Source organism: Bactrocera dorsalis, chromosome 2, assembly GCF_023373825.1.
Source record: "Bactrocera dorsalis isolate Fly_Bdor chromosome 2, ASM2337382v1, whole genome shotgun sequence".
NCBI lineage: Eukaryota > Metazoa > Arthropoda > Insecta > Diptera > Tephritidae > Bactrocera > Bactrocera dorsalis.
Genome location: NC_064304.1, coordinates 82,173,782 through 82,192,357, shown reverse-complemented (window position 1 = coordinate 82,192,357; position 18,576 = coordinate 82,173,782). Strand labels below are relative to the sequence as shown.

Genomic DNA, 18,576 nt, shown 5'->3' with positions numbered 1-18,576 from the left:
GAATTTTTTTTTTCGATACTACAAACTAAAACCTTTCCCTCAAATTCTCAATATAATCAACTTAATAAGCGAATTTTAGCTGCAGGGTACAAAAGTCTATAATCTCTCTCTTAAGAACACAAATCATTGATATTTATTTTTATTAATACAAGCAGTCAATAAGGGAAAGCTTTTTTTTGAAAAATCAAAGCTCTCACGTCATTTGTCAAAAGCTTTCCAATAATACTATATATTATACTATTATAATGATCTTTTTTTGTATTAGGATCTAATTTAGCTGCAAGCTAAAAGCTCGAAGCTTTAATTTTTCTTGAAATTAGAAGCTTACAATAATTTGTAACAACATCTTTGTAAGACAGTTTTAATTGCGGTCTCGCCAGAAAATACTCAGACTCTGAGCAATTAATGCTTTTTTTAGAAATATTACTCGCATTGAAGTGAAAACGTTTTCAAGCATTGAAAGCTTTCATGGCAACTATCAACAGCTTTGGTTGCTTTGGTGATTTTTTAGCTAATGCTTAAATTAAGTTTATTTATTTTTTTATTATTAACTAAAAGCTTTGTCAGAGCTTTCACAATAAATTATAACCACATCTCTATGAAAAGATTATATATTATATAAGTATGTTGCATCACTAAGAAAATTTCATTCAGAATTTGCAACATAATATTCGAGAGTATCTCAATTAAAAGATTATCAAGACATCAAATGAGTAGTTTAATGAAACTATTAATCAATTTTGACTGCATCAAAACATTGAGCTGCATAGAAGGTTACTGTGAAATAACAATAACAAACTGGTTATCAACAAAAGGTCAACACTTGAGTTTATCACACGTGGACGGACATGTGCTCAGTACACATACATAAATCACCTTATCTTCTGAAAATGCTCGTACTATTCGGTACAAATTGTTCGCTGTTTACATTCGATTTTGCAATTTGTTTTATAAATTGTAATTTTTTTATTATTTGAAAAAATGATTTTCTTATCATCGAATCGTCAAATAAGAAAAAAGCGGTCCATTTCCTCAGTTGTTTTGCACAAGTTCATGGCCGTCTGCCTGCATATACGCGAACTAGTCGCTCAGTTTTTCAGCTATCGATCTGAAATTTTGCACATATTTTCCTCAAAAGACTAGTCAATTGTTAGAACTGCCGATATCAGATCACTATAGGATATAGCTGTCATATAAACTGATCAAAATCAAATCCTTGTATGGAAAACTTTTTTATTTGCCAACTTATCACGATATTTGACATAGATTTTTGCTCAAGTCCACGCTTTGATCGCCGAATAAATTGTACAGAACGGATTACTATAGTCTATAGCTGCCGCCATTCAAATTCTTTTATGTTATAAGAAATGCATCTGTGATGGGTATCATAGCCGCAATTGACGTTCCTTCTGCTAAGGACTTTAGACAGCTCACTTTTACTCTGAATAAATTTGTAATATATGACTTGGAATTTTAAATATGTCTTCTCAACTTTTTATGTTGAAACAATGAATAACAATAGGAATTTTTTATTTATCTATTTGTCTAAACTACCGGTCACTAGCATTTAATATTAGTGTTGCATTACGCAATCGTACGCCTGCGCACGCTCCACTAATATTTTATGCCATTGTAATTTCTTCTTAACAGAATATAGAAAAGGCAAAAAAATATGTTAGAATGCAAAAACACGCTTCTATTGAAAAATATTGGAATTCAGTGTTACTGGCAGCAGGCTTTACGGATATCTTTGCATATGAAATTAGTTAAGTAAGTTGATGACGCGAGCCACATAGTCATATGAATAAAAATAGAATTTCAATTTACTATATATAAACAGTGGTGGTAATAAGTATTGGTACCGAGCCATTTTTCTTGTCAGAAATAGAATCGACTTATATTTAATAACTTTAATGCCGAACAATCTGGATCATTTTGAAATTTTGAGATTTTCAAATAGCACCTTAAATCCCGAAAAAGGAAAATATTTAAATTTTGATATTTTTAACTAATCCTTTAAATCCCGAAAATTTTGGAGAATACCGAGCAATTTACCGGAACCCGAAATTTCGGGATTAAAAAAAAAATCAAGTATTCAGTCAAATAGCGTACAATTTGGAGGATTTCAAAATATTTTCTAAACCTCGAAATCGGGATTAAAAAAAAGATATTTATTCTGCCAAATCCTGAACATTTTCGAGAATATCAAGTAATTCTCTGAAACCCTAAATTTCGACATTCAAAAATGATAATTATTTTGACAAATCCCGAACAGTTTGGAGAATATCGAGTAATTTTTTGTAACCCGAAATTTCGTTACCTAAAATAAATTAATTATTCTGATGAAGACGAGTTTTTAACATTTATTCAAATAAGTTTTTCATGAAAAATTTTTTCTGAGGATATAGTATAGTGAAAAATTATATATTTATGTACATACATACACATATTTTTATTAAAACCCAAAATCATTTAATTTTTGTTATGTTAATTATAATATTGATTGAATACTTCACTGAATTCTTATCGAAATACTAATAACTAAAAGTTAAGGCATATAATATTATAATTAAAATTTCATAACTTCGGGATCCCGAAAATATCATACCTTTTATTTGTGCAAAATATCACTGGTTTGCGTTAATAGATGCTTTAATATCATCTCAACAACTACGACCCACTGCATATAACATGTTTAATTACTTTATGTACGACTGTTCCGTTTCTATTGTCATTACTAACGTACTTTACATGTACATAGAACTACATACCGACCTCAGTGAGCACATCTGCTCGATTTGATTAATTTCATAACTGACTTCATTAATTATCTCTCTTACAATTCTTTTATATTTATGTTAATAAATATAAAGTGCATTTTTTTCTATTTTGGCTCTTTTCATTTACTCTTTTGAATTCTGTAAATAAACGATGAGAAGTGCTAAAACCTGTTCGGCAGAGCATCCAACTTCGAAAGTACACATACATAAGCGCAGCAGATTCGGGCAGCTACCAAATTTAAAATCTATTTTGGAATTTTTAGCAAAATTGCAAACAAGTTTCTTCGCAGCGTTACTTAATGAGCTGAGCGTCTTTTTTCTCTACTTTATTTTAAGCTCAGCTCATTTATGAAACAGCTGCCCGCCCAAAAGTACACGTACGCCAATATACTATACATCTACTTAATAGACAATAGACGTTTTAGCTATACACACTTGATCGCAGTGAACTGATATTCTGCAAAGCAAGTCTCTTTGTCTAAGTCAAAATGAATGGCAATTTAACGCCAGCATTCAAAGCACGAGTGTACAAAAATATTTCCTTAACTTTCGTATCTTTTTAATCGCACCTTGGCCTATGTATTCGGCAAGGCAACAAGCCCCCAAAAGTGATTATCATAACGCTTTTTTGATAGCTTGGCGCTACGGGTTTTTGGCATTCTAAGTCTCTTTTATGCAATCGAAAATTATTTGTTGTGTTTTCTTATTTTTAATTTTATTTTCAGCAAAGTGCTATTTCTTAAACCTGTTTGAAATATTAAGTACATACTTCTTTATGATATAGAATTCTGTACTTCGAAAATTACAAAAAAGAACAGTTATAATAAAAATTAGAAGAGACCGAGGAATGAATAATGCAGTGGGTATGAATAATTCATAGAAAATCAAAATTAAGTAATCCAAGGTCTTCGAAATAAGTTTTCAGTAATTTAATTGCCTGTTAGAGAACCGTGTCACTCTTTTCAATATTCCAAATAATTTTGAATTATACGATAGTTACTTAGCAAACAGTCTACCGTCTCTAACCTCAAAATTAGTATAATTTCTTGCTACGGAATCCGAAACGATTAGTATGGGTATAAATTATATGACAAAAAATTTAAAAAACAAATATCTAATTTTTACTGAATATTGGTATAAATATATAAAAATATATGCGAATCTCACAAAATAATTTTTTTTTAATTTATTTTTCTAAAAATTATATATTCCGAATATCGGTATTTTATTTATACACAAAACATTTCTTGTTTTATATATAAAAATGTGAAATTCCAAACGGCTAATTATTTTTTAAAAAATTATATCAATATAGGTGTTCCTAAATAACTAAAATTTTGCTACATTGATTTTGACTAGATCATTTTTATAATTTGTATCGGATATTTTTAATTCTATATACTAATATACTAATTCTATATACAACAGTCTGTCCATACTTGCCTCAAAATAACTCGTTTCAAATCGTTCTTTTAACAAATACATACAAAGTCGGATGACTATTTATCGAGAAAATTCCAAAATCAAAAAGAAAAGAAAACAATTCTAACCCCATTCTAGCACAAATTTCGTTTTGTTTTTTCACACACTTTTGTACTTAAATCGCTCACATTTAATGCCGACAGCCATTAAACAATAACTACCACAAATATGGTTTATTTATTAACTTTGTTTCTTAAATAACCAGACACCATATAAAAAGAAGGAAAAATCAGCAAACATATATTTTTATATCAAATCTTGTGTTATGAAATCGCACCAGTCTCAGTTAGCGGCTTAAGGGTGTTTCGGGTGCAGTTCGAAACCGTTAAAAACGAAGTAAAATCGATTTAGGTATTATGAATATTTATGTTCTTCAACACAATTATGTAATGAGAGGCTATAAATTCCTTCTGCTCTCTAAAAATAAAAAGTCGCGACAGTTGAATGAATTGAAGGAAAGACTTCTGGAAAAGTTTTGTTTCTTCTGTTATTTCATTTATGTGGGTGTGACAAAAAGTGAAAGTTCGAAGACTGTCTCGGTTAAAAAATTTAAGGAGACTCAAAAGAGGCAAAAACGATTTAAGTATTTAAAGAGATATCTCATAATCATGAAGTGCATCGGAAATAAACTAAATTTGGAAGCGAACTCGGTATGAGCGTTTTGGAGACTCTAATTTAGTAAATTATTAATATCTCCCTAAACCCTGTTATTTGATTAAATTAAGTAGTAGTTAAGTTAAAAAATGTAATTTTTATCCATTTAAGGTATTTTTTTGGGGAAAAAGGACGCGGCGTATTCGGTCGAACATTATCCAATAAAAGAAAGGGCTATTGAGAAAAGTACCTCTACTTGGATCACTCGTTATATAGTATATACAATTTACTTAAACTATTGCAACACGGATGTCAATTATAATTGCCATGATTAAGTCGATTATTAGATTTACCGGTTATTTAATACGGCGGCACGTGTTACCCGGTGTTATTTCAAATGCAACACTTCACTTGTCAGGGGTGATATTTTTCATACAATTAACTGACTTTTACGGCAAAGGCAAGTTTTTTACAAAACTCTATTGATTGTTTAGCAAATACTTTACATTTTACGACTTGGAATAACGTTTTAATTACAAAAATGCTCAGATAACTTTTATTCGCTTCAATAGTTCTGGATTTAGACATTTGTGACTACAACAACAAACATATATATCTGTAAACAATTGTATATTGGTTTTTGTATTGCTGTCAAGCTGCCGCAAAAAAATCGCCTAGCAGTGCTAATGGCGTTTACGGTGTCGTCAGTAATCGCCGCCAATAATTGACCCCACAATATGTAAAACGAAACGATATGCAAACCGAAAAATTCCTGAAACCTGTTTTAATGTATAACATTTTTGTGATAGTATTATGGAAGTTTTGTTTTTCTTACTCTCGTCGACAAACTCTTTTATTGACTACCCGATACAACGAGAGTTGACGGCTGTGATATTTTAATGACGAGTTTTTTTGTTTGGCTTTTTGACTAAGAAAGTCGATGCTTTTTAGATTACTGTTTTTTATAATTTTCGAACTCAATTAAAAATGAATTGAACTCATTATACACTTTTTCATAGGCTTGTGAATATACAAAACTTCTGTTTTAATATAGTCTTCATCGTTCCATTAATCGATCCGTCGTGTGTTTTCCTACGAGTTGCAAGTAAAACCTTTGCTAATGGAGTGACTGCCGAAATCTATCGTAGCCTCATTTTAGGCGGGTTCATAGTTGCCATCAGCAGTGTTGCATTTCAAGTTTTACATGAATTATATCAGCAATTAATTCTCTAAGCGCTTTCGTATGTTTGCCTCTAACAATGGCTCCATTCAACATACATAACTCTTTTGATTTTAGTATTTTATTTTTGTTTTTGTAATAATTGTGTTTTATATTTTTAACTATTTCATTAGCTAAAATTTTAATCTTTATATTTAAGAATGCCTACAGCTTAGTACATACTTATTAGTTTGAAATTTATGTGTTCATAAATGGGCTCATTAGAGCTCTTAGTCAAATTCTTCTTCTAAAGGAACTTATTTTTAAAGCGTGCAATCGAGTAGGGGTAAATATTTAATAAGAAAAATTTAAATAACAGAAAAGCGTTAAGAGTTTTCCAAAGTTTTATTGATATTTTCATGACATTTTTAGTCAACTAAGTCATCATACATAAGTTCTTCAAGTCATCACACACAACAAAATATGCCCGGAACTCTTTTCAATTGCAAAATTCAGTTTTGGCCAGTTTTTTATGGTGCAAATTGTGCTTTCGTTTCATTATTGTCGTAAATTCTGCACTTTAATATAATTATTTAACTTTAATGAGTCGGCTATTACAGTTATTTTCCGTAGAAATTAAGAGAATGAAAAAATTCAAATAAGTTGCGCAATCTCAATAAAATCATTACAAGTATTTAAAGAGAAATAGTAAAATAGGTAAAGTTGCTACACACTTTATTTACAAATTTATGGCCGCACCGGCACGAAGCACCTGGTACAAGTTTGTACCCATCGAAATTTATTACCCCTGACATGTCGTAGCGAGTGGAAAGGAATGCGATGAATTCGAAACTATTCTCTGCACGTACTCATATAGCTGTTTGCATGTAAATATATTTCTGCATTTCACGCCTATTTACAATATTTATTTTTTGCAACATTGTAACGGCCAAATCATTTTGAAATTCAAATTCAAATTTATTGCGTTTTTCCTTGCGTTCAATACACAAAGCGTCAAAACATCAACGACTTGCTGTGTAAATCGATGTTTTCAATTATTTTTTCTTTGTCATATACAAGTATGTATATATGTACATCATTATCGATATTTCAAAATTAATTATAAAAGTTTCGATAAATTATCGATTTTTTTACAATGAATTTTCAGTAAGTTATCCATATTTCCCAATAAAATCCAAAATTTTAAAATTAGATCAAAGTTTTTCGCTAATTTATCGATAACTTTAATTCAAATAATTTCTTTTGGGCTGATTTTCATTTTATATTATTTTTTGGTTTCAATTCATATTCTAATAAATCCATTAATTCGGATGGTATAACTGGTTTGTTGATTGAAAAGTCAGCTCAAGTTGATCACGTAGACTCTCGATTTTCGTTCTAGGCTTTGTTTAAAATTCAATGAGCTGAGTGCAGTCAGGTGGACGATTGGTTTTCATGTCTTTTTGTTTATCATTTTTTAAATCTTTAAGAGATAATAATTAAAATGTTTTCGAATATCAACAAATATCGATTATAAAAAGTATCACCAATAAGGCCACTTTGTTGTCTGCCCTGGCTTATTTAATAGCTCGCGTCGTAACTAGTATTACATATCCATATCAAATTAGATTGGTCTCGGAACACTCCCTGGTCAGTAAAATAAAATTTCTCAGAACTGAGAGCTTCTTTCAAAAGACGTGAATAATACGATAAAGAATAATTAGACTTTCCAGTGACGAAAACAACTGGTAATCAAATGACGGTATAACAACAAAGTAATATTGTAGTTAATAAATGTACTCAGGTCATTCTTGTCCACAATAAGTACTTATAAGTCAATTTTTTCCCACGTACGGGTTAATAAGAAATTTATTACAAAGATTTCAACTATCTCTAAAAATGAAATGCCAAACCATATTCAAGTTTTTGAATATTTTCAAACTTAACACTGTGGTGAGTTCGTCTGTGGTAAGTTAGATGTGGTGAATTTTGGTGTGGTGGACTACATATGTATATGTACTACGCTAGATAGAGTGAGTGCATATTAATAATGAAAATATTTTTAGTTTGGCGAATTTGTAGTGGTGAATATCTGTATATCTAACCGTCTTCATCTGCAGACTAATCTTCAAACTTGCCTTTATTTTTGTAACAACCACAAATATATGTTTTCTTCAACAATTGTACCAATTTTCATTTCTCACTACGCACCATATAACCGTTCCGCCCATTGTGTTATCAACCCAAATTTGCGCTTGGTCGTATATTACGAGTATGTGGCAGCTTTCGCAATACGTATGTACTTACGTATGAGGCATACTGATAATGACAAAAGATTGTTTTACATTTTTAGCAACAGATATTTTGACTCTCTCTACTTTCTACTCTTTCAGAACAGCCTAAAAAAGCGGAGCTAAGAAAAGTAGAATAAAAGGAGAACAATTTACGCAAAGCCTCATTTCATCATATTTGTTAAATATGGGGAATTTACTGTAGACAGCCACTTGTCTGTCTTTGTCATTATGGGCGGCTTAAAATATTTATCGAAAACAAAACCTGACAAAACCTCATAAATAGAGCTTAAATTATTTCGACAGTTTAAAAAATTTTGTTTAATGATAGTGAAATTGAATTGTAATAGCTAGCAAGGTAAAACTAATAAGTCGTGGAAAAAGTTGGTACTCGTACATACCTAGACAGTGTGTGTATATGTAAGCAGTTACTTAAGAGTATATATATTGATATATTTATGCATATGTACATATACGAGTATGTATTTAGTGGGGAACTATGACACGCACTAGACGCTGCCATTTATGCTGACCAAAAAGCTTCTAATAGTTTTATTAAAAGTTGTTTGTCAAACAAACTCAAACTGAGCGTCAAGTAGCTTCAATTGCAAGTCTCTCGAGATCGAACGTGCTTTGCTTGCAAGCAAAAACAGCGAGAGCGAAAAAACGGGTCTCAAAGGCCAGCAGCGCACTACTGATAATGCAGCAGCAGAAAGCAAAAAGAAAGTAAAAGTTTTTTGCAAATATTTTATGCTGCAACAAACAAGTGCAACCACGAAGCAACGATCGTCACAACTGCCACACTGACCATCGCTCGCTCGAGCACTCAAAAGCGCGCTGAGCCGACAAGCTGGCTACGCGACTTGCAAGCTATTTGACTAGTATATGGTCAGCGCTGTCAAGCCCCCCATATGCGTACATATGTATGTATGTGCGTTTCATCTTGTCTATTCAATTGTATAGTATTGCATTTGAATTCGGTGCTGTTGCGATCGTGCCGCTCTAGGAACACCGACGCCGGCCACTAGGCCACCGACTATATGCCACCGTCACAGCGCTGTGCGCCGACGAAGCGTTTCGAAGTTTTCGAAAACATTTCATTCAGTCACAATTTGTGCTTCTTATTATTCACACACGTTGAATTAACGATCGGCGTTTCGCGACCAACCTGCCCAAGCAGAAAAGCTCTTCGCCTGTCAATACCTACTAAATGCTCGTACTTAACTGGAGTAAAGTTAAATGTTGATTTCAACAAATTGAAATACATTTTTTCTAAAACAAAATATACATTTTGAGAGAGTTGTTAGCGAAGAAAGTAAATCTTAGAAATTCAAGTATTTTTTCCACTACACTTCCATTCAAAGCAAGTTTGTGGAAGAGTCTGTGGTCGCATACAAAATTGTGCATTGAATTTGTGAACGAGTAAATTGTGAAAATGTGACTGCTTTCAAATAAGAGAATATTCAATTAAATAAAGTAGTGAAATCAAAGCAAAAGTGTAGCCAAATAAGTATAATCGCTAATAAATTTGTGCAAAAACTTAAAAATAAAATATTTTGAAGCTAATTTGCTAATTTACTCTTAAACTCGCCCATAATTTGTTGGAAAAAAATACCAAAAACAATTAAGTCATTGCATTTTATTGCCACAACACTTCAAAACAATAAAATATTAAAAATAAAATAAAATTAAATTACAACAAAAATTGAATTTCGCTCGGCTTAAATCACATAAAAATACAAAATACAAAAAATACGAAAATTTGATCACAGCTGAAAAAAACTCTGAAAATAAGCCATAAAACGTGCTCTTTGTGTTTTGCGCCAAACATTTATTCAAACTCAGTCAAGATGAGTTGCAATCAAATTGAGTCGCTACCCAAAATAGCCAAATTCGATATGCCGCCGGCGAGTAAGCCGACCTCGCACAAATTAAATGCCAAAGCGATAAAGCTCTCGAAAATTGCTAAATATATTAAGAAAAAGGTAATTATTAGTTGCTCAATATATAGTACATACATACCTACATACTTAAATGAACAGTAAAAGAAAATACTGTTACGCAATAACCTTATTTGCCATTATTCACGATACTAATTATACTTATTTAAATAAAAAACTGTTAAATATCATGAATAAACATACACAAGGTGAATGGGTCGAGGCTAAAAATTAGTTAACGGTACTAAAGTCCATATTTAATGTCTATATTTACCAACTTGAAAATGAAAGCCAAAAAGTTTCTCCGAAAAGATATATTTCAAACACTAAAATTTAGCAAAAATGTTTTAAAAAATTTTTCTTATATATATGTAATAATTTTTCTTATTGAAATTTTTACTTAAATGTGAATGTTTTTCGAGTATCCAGCAAAGCAATTGTCTACTCGAAAAAACCGTTCGACACAAGTCTTTACTTCTTCATCAAAACTTTGAAAGCTCTTCAATTGCTTCGTAGAAATTTATAGTAATAATCATTCAATCAAACGCCACCCAAAAGTTCTCCATCTAAAACAACACATGTACATCCCATCTTAAAACCCGCATAGCAACTTTCACTGAATATACCCAATTATTCTCGTGAAACCACGAAATATTCTCCGTATATTATGCGGTACCGGACTCATTTAAGTATCTTGAGTTCAGTTATCGACGTATGACTTGCTGATCGCGATTAATCCTAATGCTTTCTGCCTCCACCATCCCAAATAATTGAATTATTCGTTATTCTATTATTATTGAAAGGTTGTTCTCAGACTTCTTGAGTAGACTGCATGTTCGATATTATTAGATCAGATAAGACCACAATAGAATTTCATTCTCTAAGCTTTGAAATCAGGTTCGCATTATAATCCGACCTATTCCTGCCTTTGTTTGTATATAAATAAGCTTAAGAGGAACTTGAATTTATATTTCTAACCATAATCAAGAATTTTACAGAGAAGTAAAATCTCAATAATGAGCATCAGTATTTTCTGAAGTTTTCGTATTGTATCAATCCGGATAGTTTCCATATCTTCATCTCGTTGCCTAGCCTTATTACTTATAACGACTCTAAATCGAATACGCGACTTATGACACGGTAATCGCAATATTAATTTATGTTTCAATATATCGTATTTGTCCCGAAAATATATATAGTTAGTTTTGAGTTTTTCTGTATTGAAAAGAAAAAAAATTATAAGAGATAAATCGTCTTCCATTATATTTTCTACGAAGAAAAAAATATACTTCGAAAATCGTAATTTTTCACCGTTACTGTTACATATCTGTACACAAACATTATTTTTTAAAGAACTATTTGTTTGAAGATCTGGCATAACCTAAATGTTACCATTCTCTTGTCGTCAGTCATGACTTCGTGGAAGAAAACACATGTAAATAAAGACACTGTGGTTTTGTAAAGCGCTTACCATTGCCTTCTGTTTTCGACATTGCATTCAGCTAAATATACATAAATACAAACATACATACATATTTCGAATACGACCTTTCGAAATATTTTACTAGAATATTCTGCAGCAAATTGAATATTTTTAGATATTTCTTGCTGCTCGCTTTAACTTGTATAGATATTGGTACGTTTGCTTGTGCTTTCAGTTTTTGTTTTGTTTACAATATTCTCTTTTCTAAAATCTTCAAATATTTTTGTTATTCTTACTTCTTGTTTTCATATTTTTATTTATATTCTTCTGTGTAATTGTTGTTCTTACCTTTTTTAAAAAACATTTCGTTTGCGTTGCTTCTTCTGCCTTCCCACACTAGAAATCGCCTCATCTGCTTTGCTCATCTTCCACATGTCAGTTTGCTTGCGCTGCCTCTTGAGTCTATTTCTACCAAAATGTTGACGTGTGACCGCCAAAAAGCAGACATTTGCCCGTTTAAAAAGAACTTGCTTTTGTGAAATCACTTCAAAAGTTTAGAAACAAGAGCTATTTCAATATTTACTGTTATTTTTCGAAAATCAACTAAATCATGCCAAAAAGAGCGTGACAATACATATATGTACGTGTCGTTTGATGATAAAGCAGTGTATGGAAGCAAAGTGAAAGTTTGCGGCAACGAAGATTTCGGTTAACGGGTTTTGTGACAGAAAATAATTTTTTTTCCGACTTTACGACGTCAGCGCGCAACGAAATTGCAACTTCGAAATAAATTATATTTTTAATATAGATAAGTGCATGTGCACGTATTGTAATTAGTGAAGAAATTATTTTACAAAAAAAAAACAACAGTAAAACTAATTTACCGCGCGAAATATGCCGAAACAATAAACAACATATCACAACATTTTTTAAACCTATATTCATTTTCTAATTAAATATATAGTATACTACATATATATTTATATTTATGTATGTAAATATATATGTGTATAATATACATAAAGTTTGTACGTACATATATTTTGCTGTTAAGCGAGGGCAGCGTGTTGCGAAAAAATGGCGTTTAATAAAAATGTAATTACTTTATTTATGCTATATTGATTTCTAATTGTTATAACATGCTGACATATTTATTTATTCAGAATGAATAACGAATGCATCAAAAAGCGGTAAACAAATGTTTAAAAACAACTTTTTTTGTATAAATATAAAAACATATAAAGCTATTTATAAATATTTTTTTTTATTTGAACAATTTGTTGTATGAAATATAACTACAAAAATTTGTTGCTAAAATTGCAGGCTTCAGAAATTTTTCTCAATGAAAACATAATAATAAAATAGTATATGCACTCCAAAAAAAAATATTTTTATTAGTTTAATAGTTGACATATTTATTTTTAATTTTGTGCCTTGAACCATAGCCTTACTCTTTGAACACTCGTAATTTTGCTAGAACTATTTGAAATAATCATCATTGACCTAAAAAGTATGTTTAACTAAATATGCTAACAATTTTTTGTTTAGTTTGAGTTTTGTTCGCTTACTGTGTTGCAGTTATCCAAGCTTTCTTTAGCACTACATGATTTATACTTCGCAAAAGTCATATCTGGGCCTTATTCAAGTATTTCTCAGCATTTAGTTAAATTTCTTTCACATGTTCTAGCGTTAACAGTGACCGAAAAATTTCTCTTGAGGTTGCAAGCTTTTTCAATTTGCCTTTCAATAATAGCTTTAAATAATTTAAAACTCACGCAGTTAAAATTGAGAGTTTAGTTAGTTATGCAAATAGAAAATATAAAAATTTTATTTTAAAAATATGAAACGATATTTAAAAAGGTAATAAAATTATTCATTCAAAAAAATAAGCATGTTTTTAATACTCAGAGCGCAATTCTAATTATAACAAAATTTATTGCAGTTTTGTATAAAATCGGTTACAATAATTTTTGCAGATTTATTCAAATCTATAGTGAGTAAATCTATACTGACTTAAATAGCTTGAACTATTCCTCTAGTTTTAAAAATAGGATACTCAGACAAAAAATGATAGCCAAACTAAAAAGATATTAAGAATTTATGGTAGTTGAAGAAACATTTTATATTTAGCTCTAAAGCTCACTTAATTTATTTGGAAAAGGAGTTTCGTACAATAGATGAAACATTTATTGTTTGGTGGCAAATTAAATGAAATTTATGTCCATATTTTTATTTTAAACCCAAACACCAAAGTTAGCTTAAGTCGATTTTAGCTATTTGTAGCTATCGCTGCAGTTATTGTTCAATAATTGACAATGCTTTCGCTGCTATTATGCTCATGGCGACTGCGACGTCGGCCCATCGATATGTGTGCCAAGAAATTACAGTTTATCTCTGAAATTGGAATTGCATTTTCTAACTAATTACGAAATAGTAATTAAAATAGGCAAGTGACTACATGCAGACCGCAGAAAAAATCGATCTATAAAAATGCATTCAAGCAACATACATACATACATAGTTGTCAGCAATTAAGCAATAAATGCACGAGGAAAAAATAATGCTGTAATATCAGTCGCTGCCATAACGCATTATGTCAGTAAATGGCAACAACAACTGCAATACTACGTTATGCAAATGGCAACAAAACATAGCTAAAGATTTTGTATACATACATACATACATACATATATGTATATAGGAGTATAGCTATATTTGTTTGTTTTGTATGTGAGTATATATATACCATATATACATATGTAAGTACCTGTTTGAATTATTGCCAGAGTCTTCAGGCAGTCAGCCAAGAAAAATTTTATAAGTGAAAAGGTGCGGTTTCTGGAAGCTTCCCAACTGCACTTACGCGTATAATCGACTCTTGTAGCTATTGTTGTTGTTTTTTCACAGCTCATTTTCACTACAGAAAATATTTTACTATTTTCAACAATTTTACCACATTCTGCTTTTCACTTTACACAGCAGAGTGCAAGCTCTAAAGTCATTTGTAAGCTCTGCTGCGCCAAGCAATTGCTGCAACTAAATATAAACTTATGTACATAAGTATGTATGTGTGTCGTTGCGTCTGCTGCCAAATATTGCGCAAAAATGCAGAAATTTCTATTGCCTTTTACAATGTTGACACGTTGCCGTTTGGTTCAATGCTCGTCGCCTTACACTGCGCACGCACGGTGCACATTCGCGGCCAGCAACTTAGATACATATCTAATTACCTTTCTATAATCATACATATGTACACAAATACATATACCATATATGTATGTCTGTGCGTATGTAAATAGCGGCAAAACGCATTTTTCTTTCACTCTTGTTTGCATCTATTAATTTATGCAAAAGGTAAATATGCGATAAACCGTTACGTGTAACTTTTTCCTAAGGCGTTGTGCCTGTGGTGACCACGTAGTGTGAAGAAACAAATACCAAGTATTTTTTTTTGTACGATTTCAGGGTGATTAAACTTTGGATGTTTCGACTTTAAGCTTAAACAATAGGCGCCTGCGTTTTATTGCGCACATTTTAAGAGGTGAAATGTTTTCTATTTTTTATTATTTTTTGCTATTTTTTATTGTCAACAAACGCATTACTTCTATGTAATTGCATTTGCAAATGTTGTCATAATGAGTGAAATTATTGTTATTTATTTTATTATGTTTTCACCTTACTGACCCCACTTTCTGTCAACGTCACACAGAGGGGCAAGCTAGTGCCTTATTAACAAAAAAAAAATCGTTGAAAATGAATAAAGTTCATAGCGAATTTTTAAGGGGAATTTATAATTTTTTTATAACTATATATTTTTTTTATAAATACATATGTATTAAAATAATTATACAATATACGAGGGCTGTCCGATAAATAACCGACCTAACCATGATGCACGCGACTTTTTCAATTTTTTTTTTTTATTTTTCTACATAGTCTCCTTGTAACTCCACACACTTCTCCCAGCGATGCTCCCATCTCTGCAACCCTTCCAAATAGTACTTGGCGTCTTTGTACGAGTTCACAAAAAGAGATTGCCTCCTCATTTGACGAAAATCTCTGGCCGCCGAGCGCAGTTTTTAGTTAAGGAAACAAAAAAAAGTCGCTTGGTGCTAGATCCGGTGAATAAGGTGGATGGTCAAGCAGCTCGAACCGCAATTCGTGGATTTTCGCCATGGCGACTGTTGAGGTGTGAGATGGTGCGTTGTCTTGGTGGAACAAGACTTTCTTTTTTTTGCAAATGTGGCCGATTTTTCGAAATTTCTTCCTTTAGCTTGTCCAATAATGATGCGTAGTATGCTCCTGTTATAGTTTTTCCTTTTTCAAGATAGTCGATAAAAATAATTCCATGGCTGTCCCAAAAAACACTCGCCATCACTTTCCCAGCCGAATACACAGCTTTAGGTTTTTTTGGGGCTGGTTCCCCCTTTTCAATCCACTGTTTAGATTGGATTTTTGTTTCGGGCGTATAATGATGAATCCAAGTTTCGTCTACAGTTATCAATCGGCGCCAAAACTCGGTCTTATTGCCTCTAAACTGAGCCAACAGAGCGCTGGAAATGTTCATGCGCGCACGTTTGTGGTCTAGCGTAAGCAAACGCGGCACTCAACGCGCGGACAGCTTTCTCATGCCCAAATCTTGGTTTAATATGTGACAAACAGTTTTTTTTTCCGGCGGTCGTCTAGTACCAATTGATGAACTTTAGCGATGTTATCGTTAGTGGTTACAGTTTTTGGACGCCCAGGACGTTCATCATCTTCCAAGCTCCTGCGACCACGTTTAAATTCAGCTGCCCAAAATTTTACGGTGGTAAACGATGGTGCAGAGTCACCATACACAGAGTCCAACTCATCTTTGATTTGTGAAGGCGTATTGCCTTTCAAAAATAAAAATTTAATTACAGCTCGATATTCAATTTTTTCCATTTTGGGGAAATCACCGAAATAGACTCACAAAAACGACTGTCGACAGATAATTGCGCAAGATAAATTTCTGAAATTTTGGCGAGTAGCTATTATAATATGCGCAATTTGAAGTAGATACTTTTTTTCAGATGTGCCACTAGCTTCACGTTGAGGTCGGTTATTTATCGGACAGCCCTCGTATATACATATTGCCACCTAAATACAACGTAACATCACATTTCATAAGATGAAAGTAGAAACCACTCATATTGAAACAAAATTTTACGTTTTGTTATAAAATGGTTATGTATTGGTTATATCTGATAGCGAATCTGGAATTTTTATGCTACATATGTATGTACTAAAATGCAATTTTTTGGATTTAAAATCTAACCAATTTTTTTTAATTATATATATATTTTTTCATTTATAATTTTTAGTTTTTTTATTTTAATTTTTCTATTAATTTTATTATTTTATATTATTTTACTAAATTTATCATGTTCAATATATGGTTCTAATATCGTAACTATTATTATATTTTACCGTTACATTATTAATTAAAAACATAAAATTTAAACATACCTGTCAAAATTCATAAGAACCGTTATTTTCCTTTAAAATAACTTCCGTGTGTATTTATTATAATTTCCATTATTTTTTCTATGGTAATTTGTTTTCCATTTATTAAAATTTATTTACATGTTATGTATGTACAATATAATTTTTCATATTACGCAAAAACAATAACGATTCGTTCAAAAGGAAATTGCCAATTGTTCTTATTCATACACATTCAATCTGTATCTTTTTCTTTATCCATATCCACGTGACCGCAGTAGAACAAGAAACTGAAACCCAAAGCTTAACAGGCCGCGGAGCAAACATAAGTATGCAAGTGATCAGTTAACCACATGACAAAAACTGTCAGTTTCATTTTGAATGAAATGTGAATATTGTTCTTGATATTGGTTACTTAGATTCGCAAAAAAAAAGTTTAATGGACTTGTTTAAAACAGCTTAAAGTGTGCGCTACTAGGCCTCTAATGGCAGTTAACGTAGCATGTAAAGCCTGTCATGGGTTAAGAAACGGATTTCCGAACAGATGTTATTATGCTAAGCTGAAAATTTTTATTCAGTTTTAAACATTCGTTTTGAAAAGCTTTCTTTTGTGAGTTTAAAGCTCAGTGGGCACATACATATAACCATCAATAAAATTTTGAGTTAAATACTATTGCTTTAACACATTACTCAAATATTGATGCTCACGAAATATGTATAAAAAATAGAACGCAAGTATAATATATATATAATATCTAAGTATAGCTTGACTTTATGCTTGCTGGGTTAGAAAACTCTAGCGAGAGCTTAACTTTCGAAAAAAACACACGCTTTGTTTCGATCGGTGAATTGTGGGTAAATTTATACCAGTTAACAAAGATTTATATTCAGCCATTGTACGTCATTTGGTATTGTCACCGCAACAGGTGTGGCCATCACAACCCACAAGCGCCCTCCTCTCAGCACCTCCTATGAATATGTTATTTTATACTATTTCATTTGTATTTTTTTTGTTGTGTATATTTTTTTTTCGTTTCTTTTTGTTTTTGTGTCGATCAGAGTTTCTGCTTTGGCACAATTGTGTCATGTGTGCTGCGATAGAATTTCCAAGATTGCTTGTAATAAATACTCATACTCATAGGAGGCATAAAGAACATACTTATAATTATCTATATACATAGATATGTGGGAGAAGCGTGGCAGCATTCGCACGGAACAAAGCTGACATGTGTATGTTTATGTATGTTGAAAGAGATTTTTGTTGTTGTGTTTTTTAATATGTCATACATATGTGCTTGAAGCCATCCTCAATATAGAAAACTGACAGATCAATCATAAAAGTGGGTCAGATATTTCTCTCCAAATGTCATAATTCAAGGTCCTTCATTTATGTATGTACATATACATACATACATGTATATGTATACATGTCGATGTTATG

The 18,576-nt window shown here is 31.5% G+C and overlaps 1 protein-coding gene across 26 annotated transcripts in view; it reads left to right on the top strand.

Annotated features, from left to right (window-relative positions):
• LOC105226572 (TLD domain-containing protein 2) overlaps positions 1 to 18,576 on the top strand; it is a 240,692-nt gene that overhangs the window by 187,299 nt on the left and 34,817 nt on the right. The window contains exon 1 of one of the 26 annotated variants that reach the window (XM_019990390.3): positions 9,408 to 10,291. The exons of the other annotated variants lie outside the window; for them this stretch is intronic. Coding sequence (XP_019845949.2) covers positions 10,157 to 10,291 — 135 coding nt within the window. The 5' untranslated portion in view covers positions 9,408 to 10,156. Of the gene's footprint in view, positions 1 to 9,407; positions 10,292 to 18,576 lie in introns of those variants that run through there. 26 annotated transcript variants of the gene reach the window in all.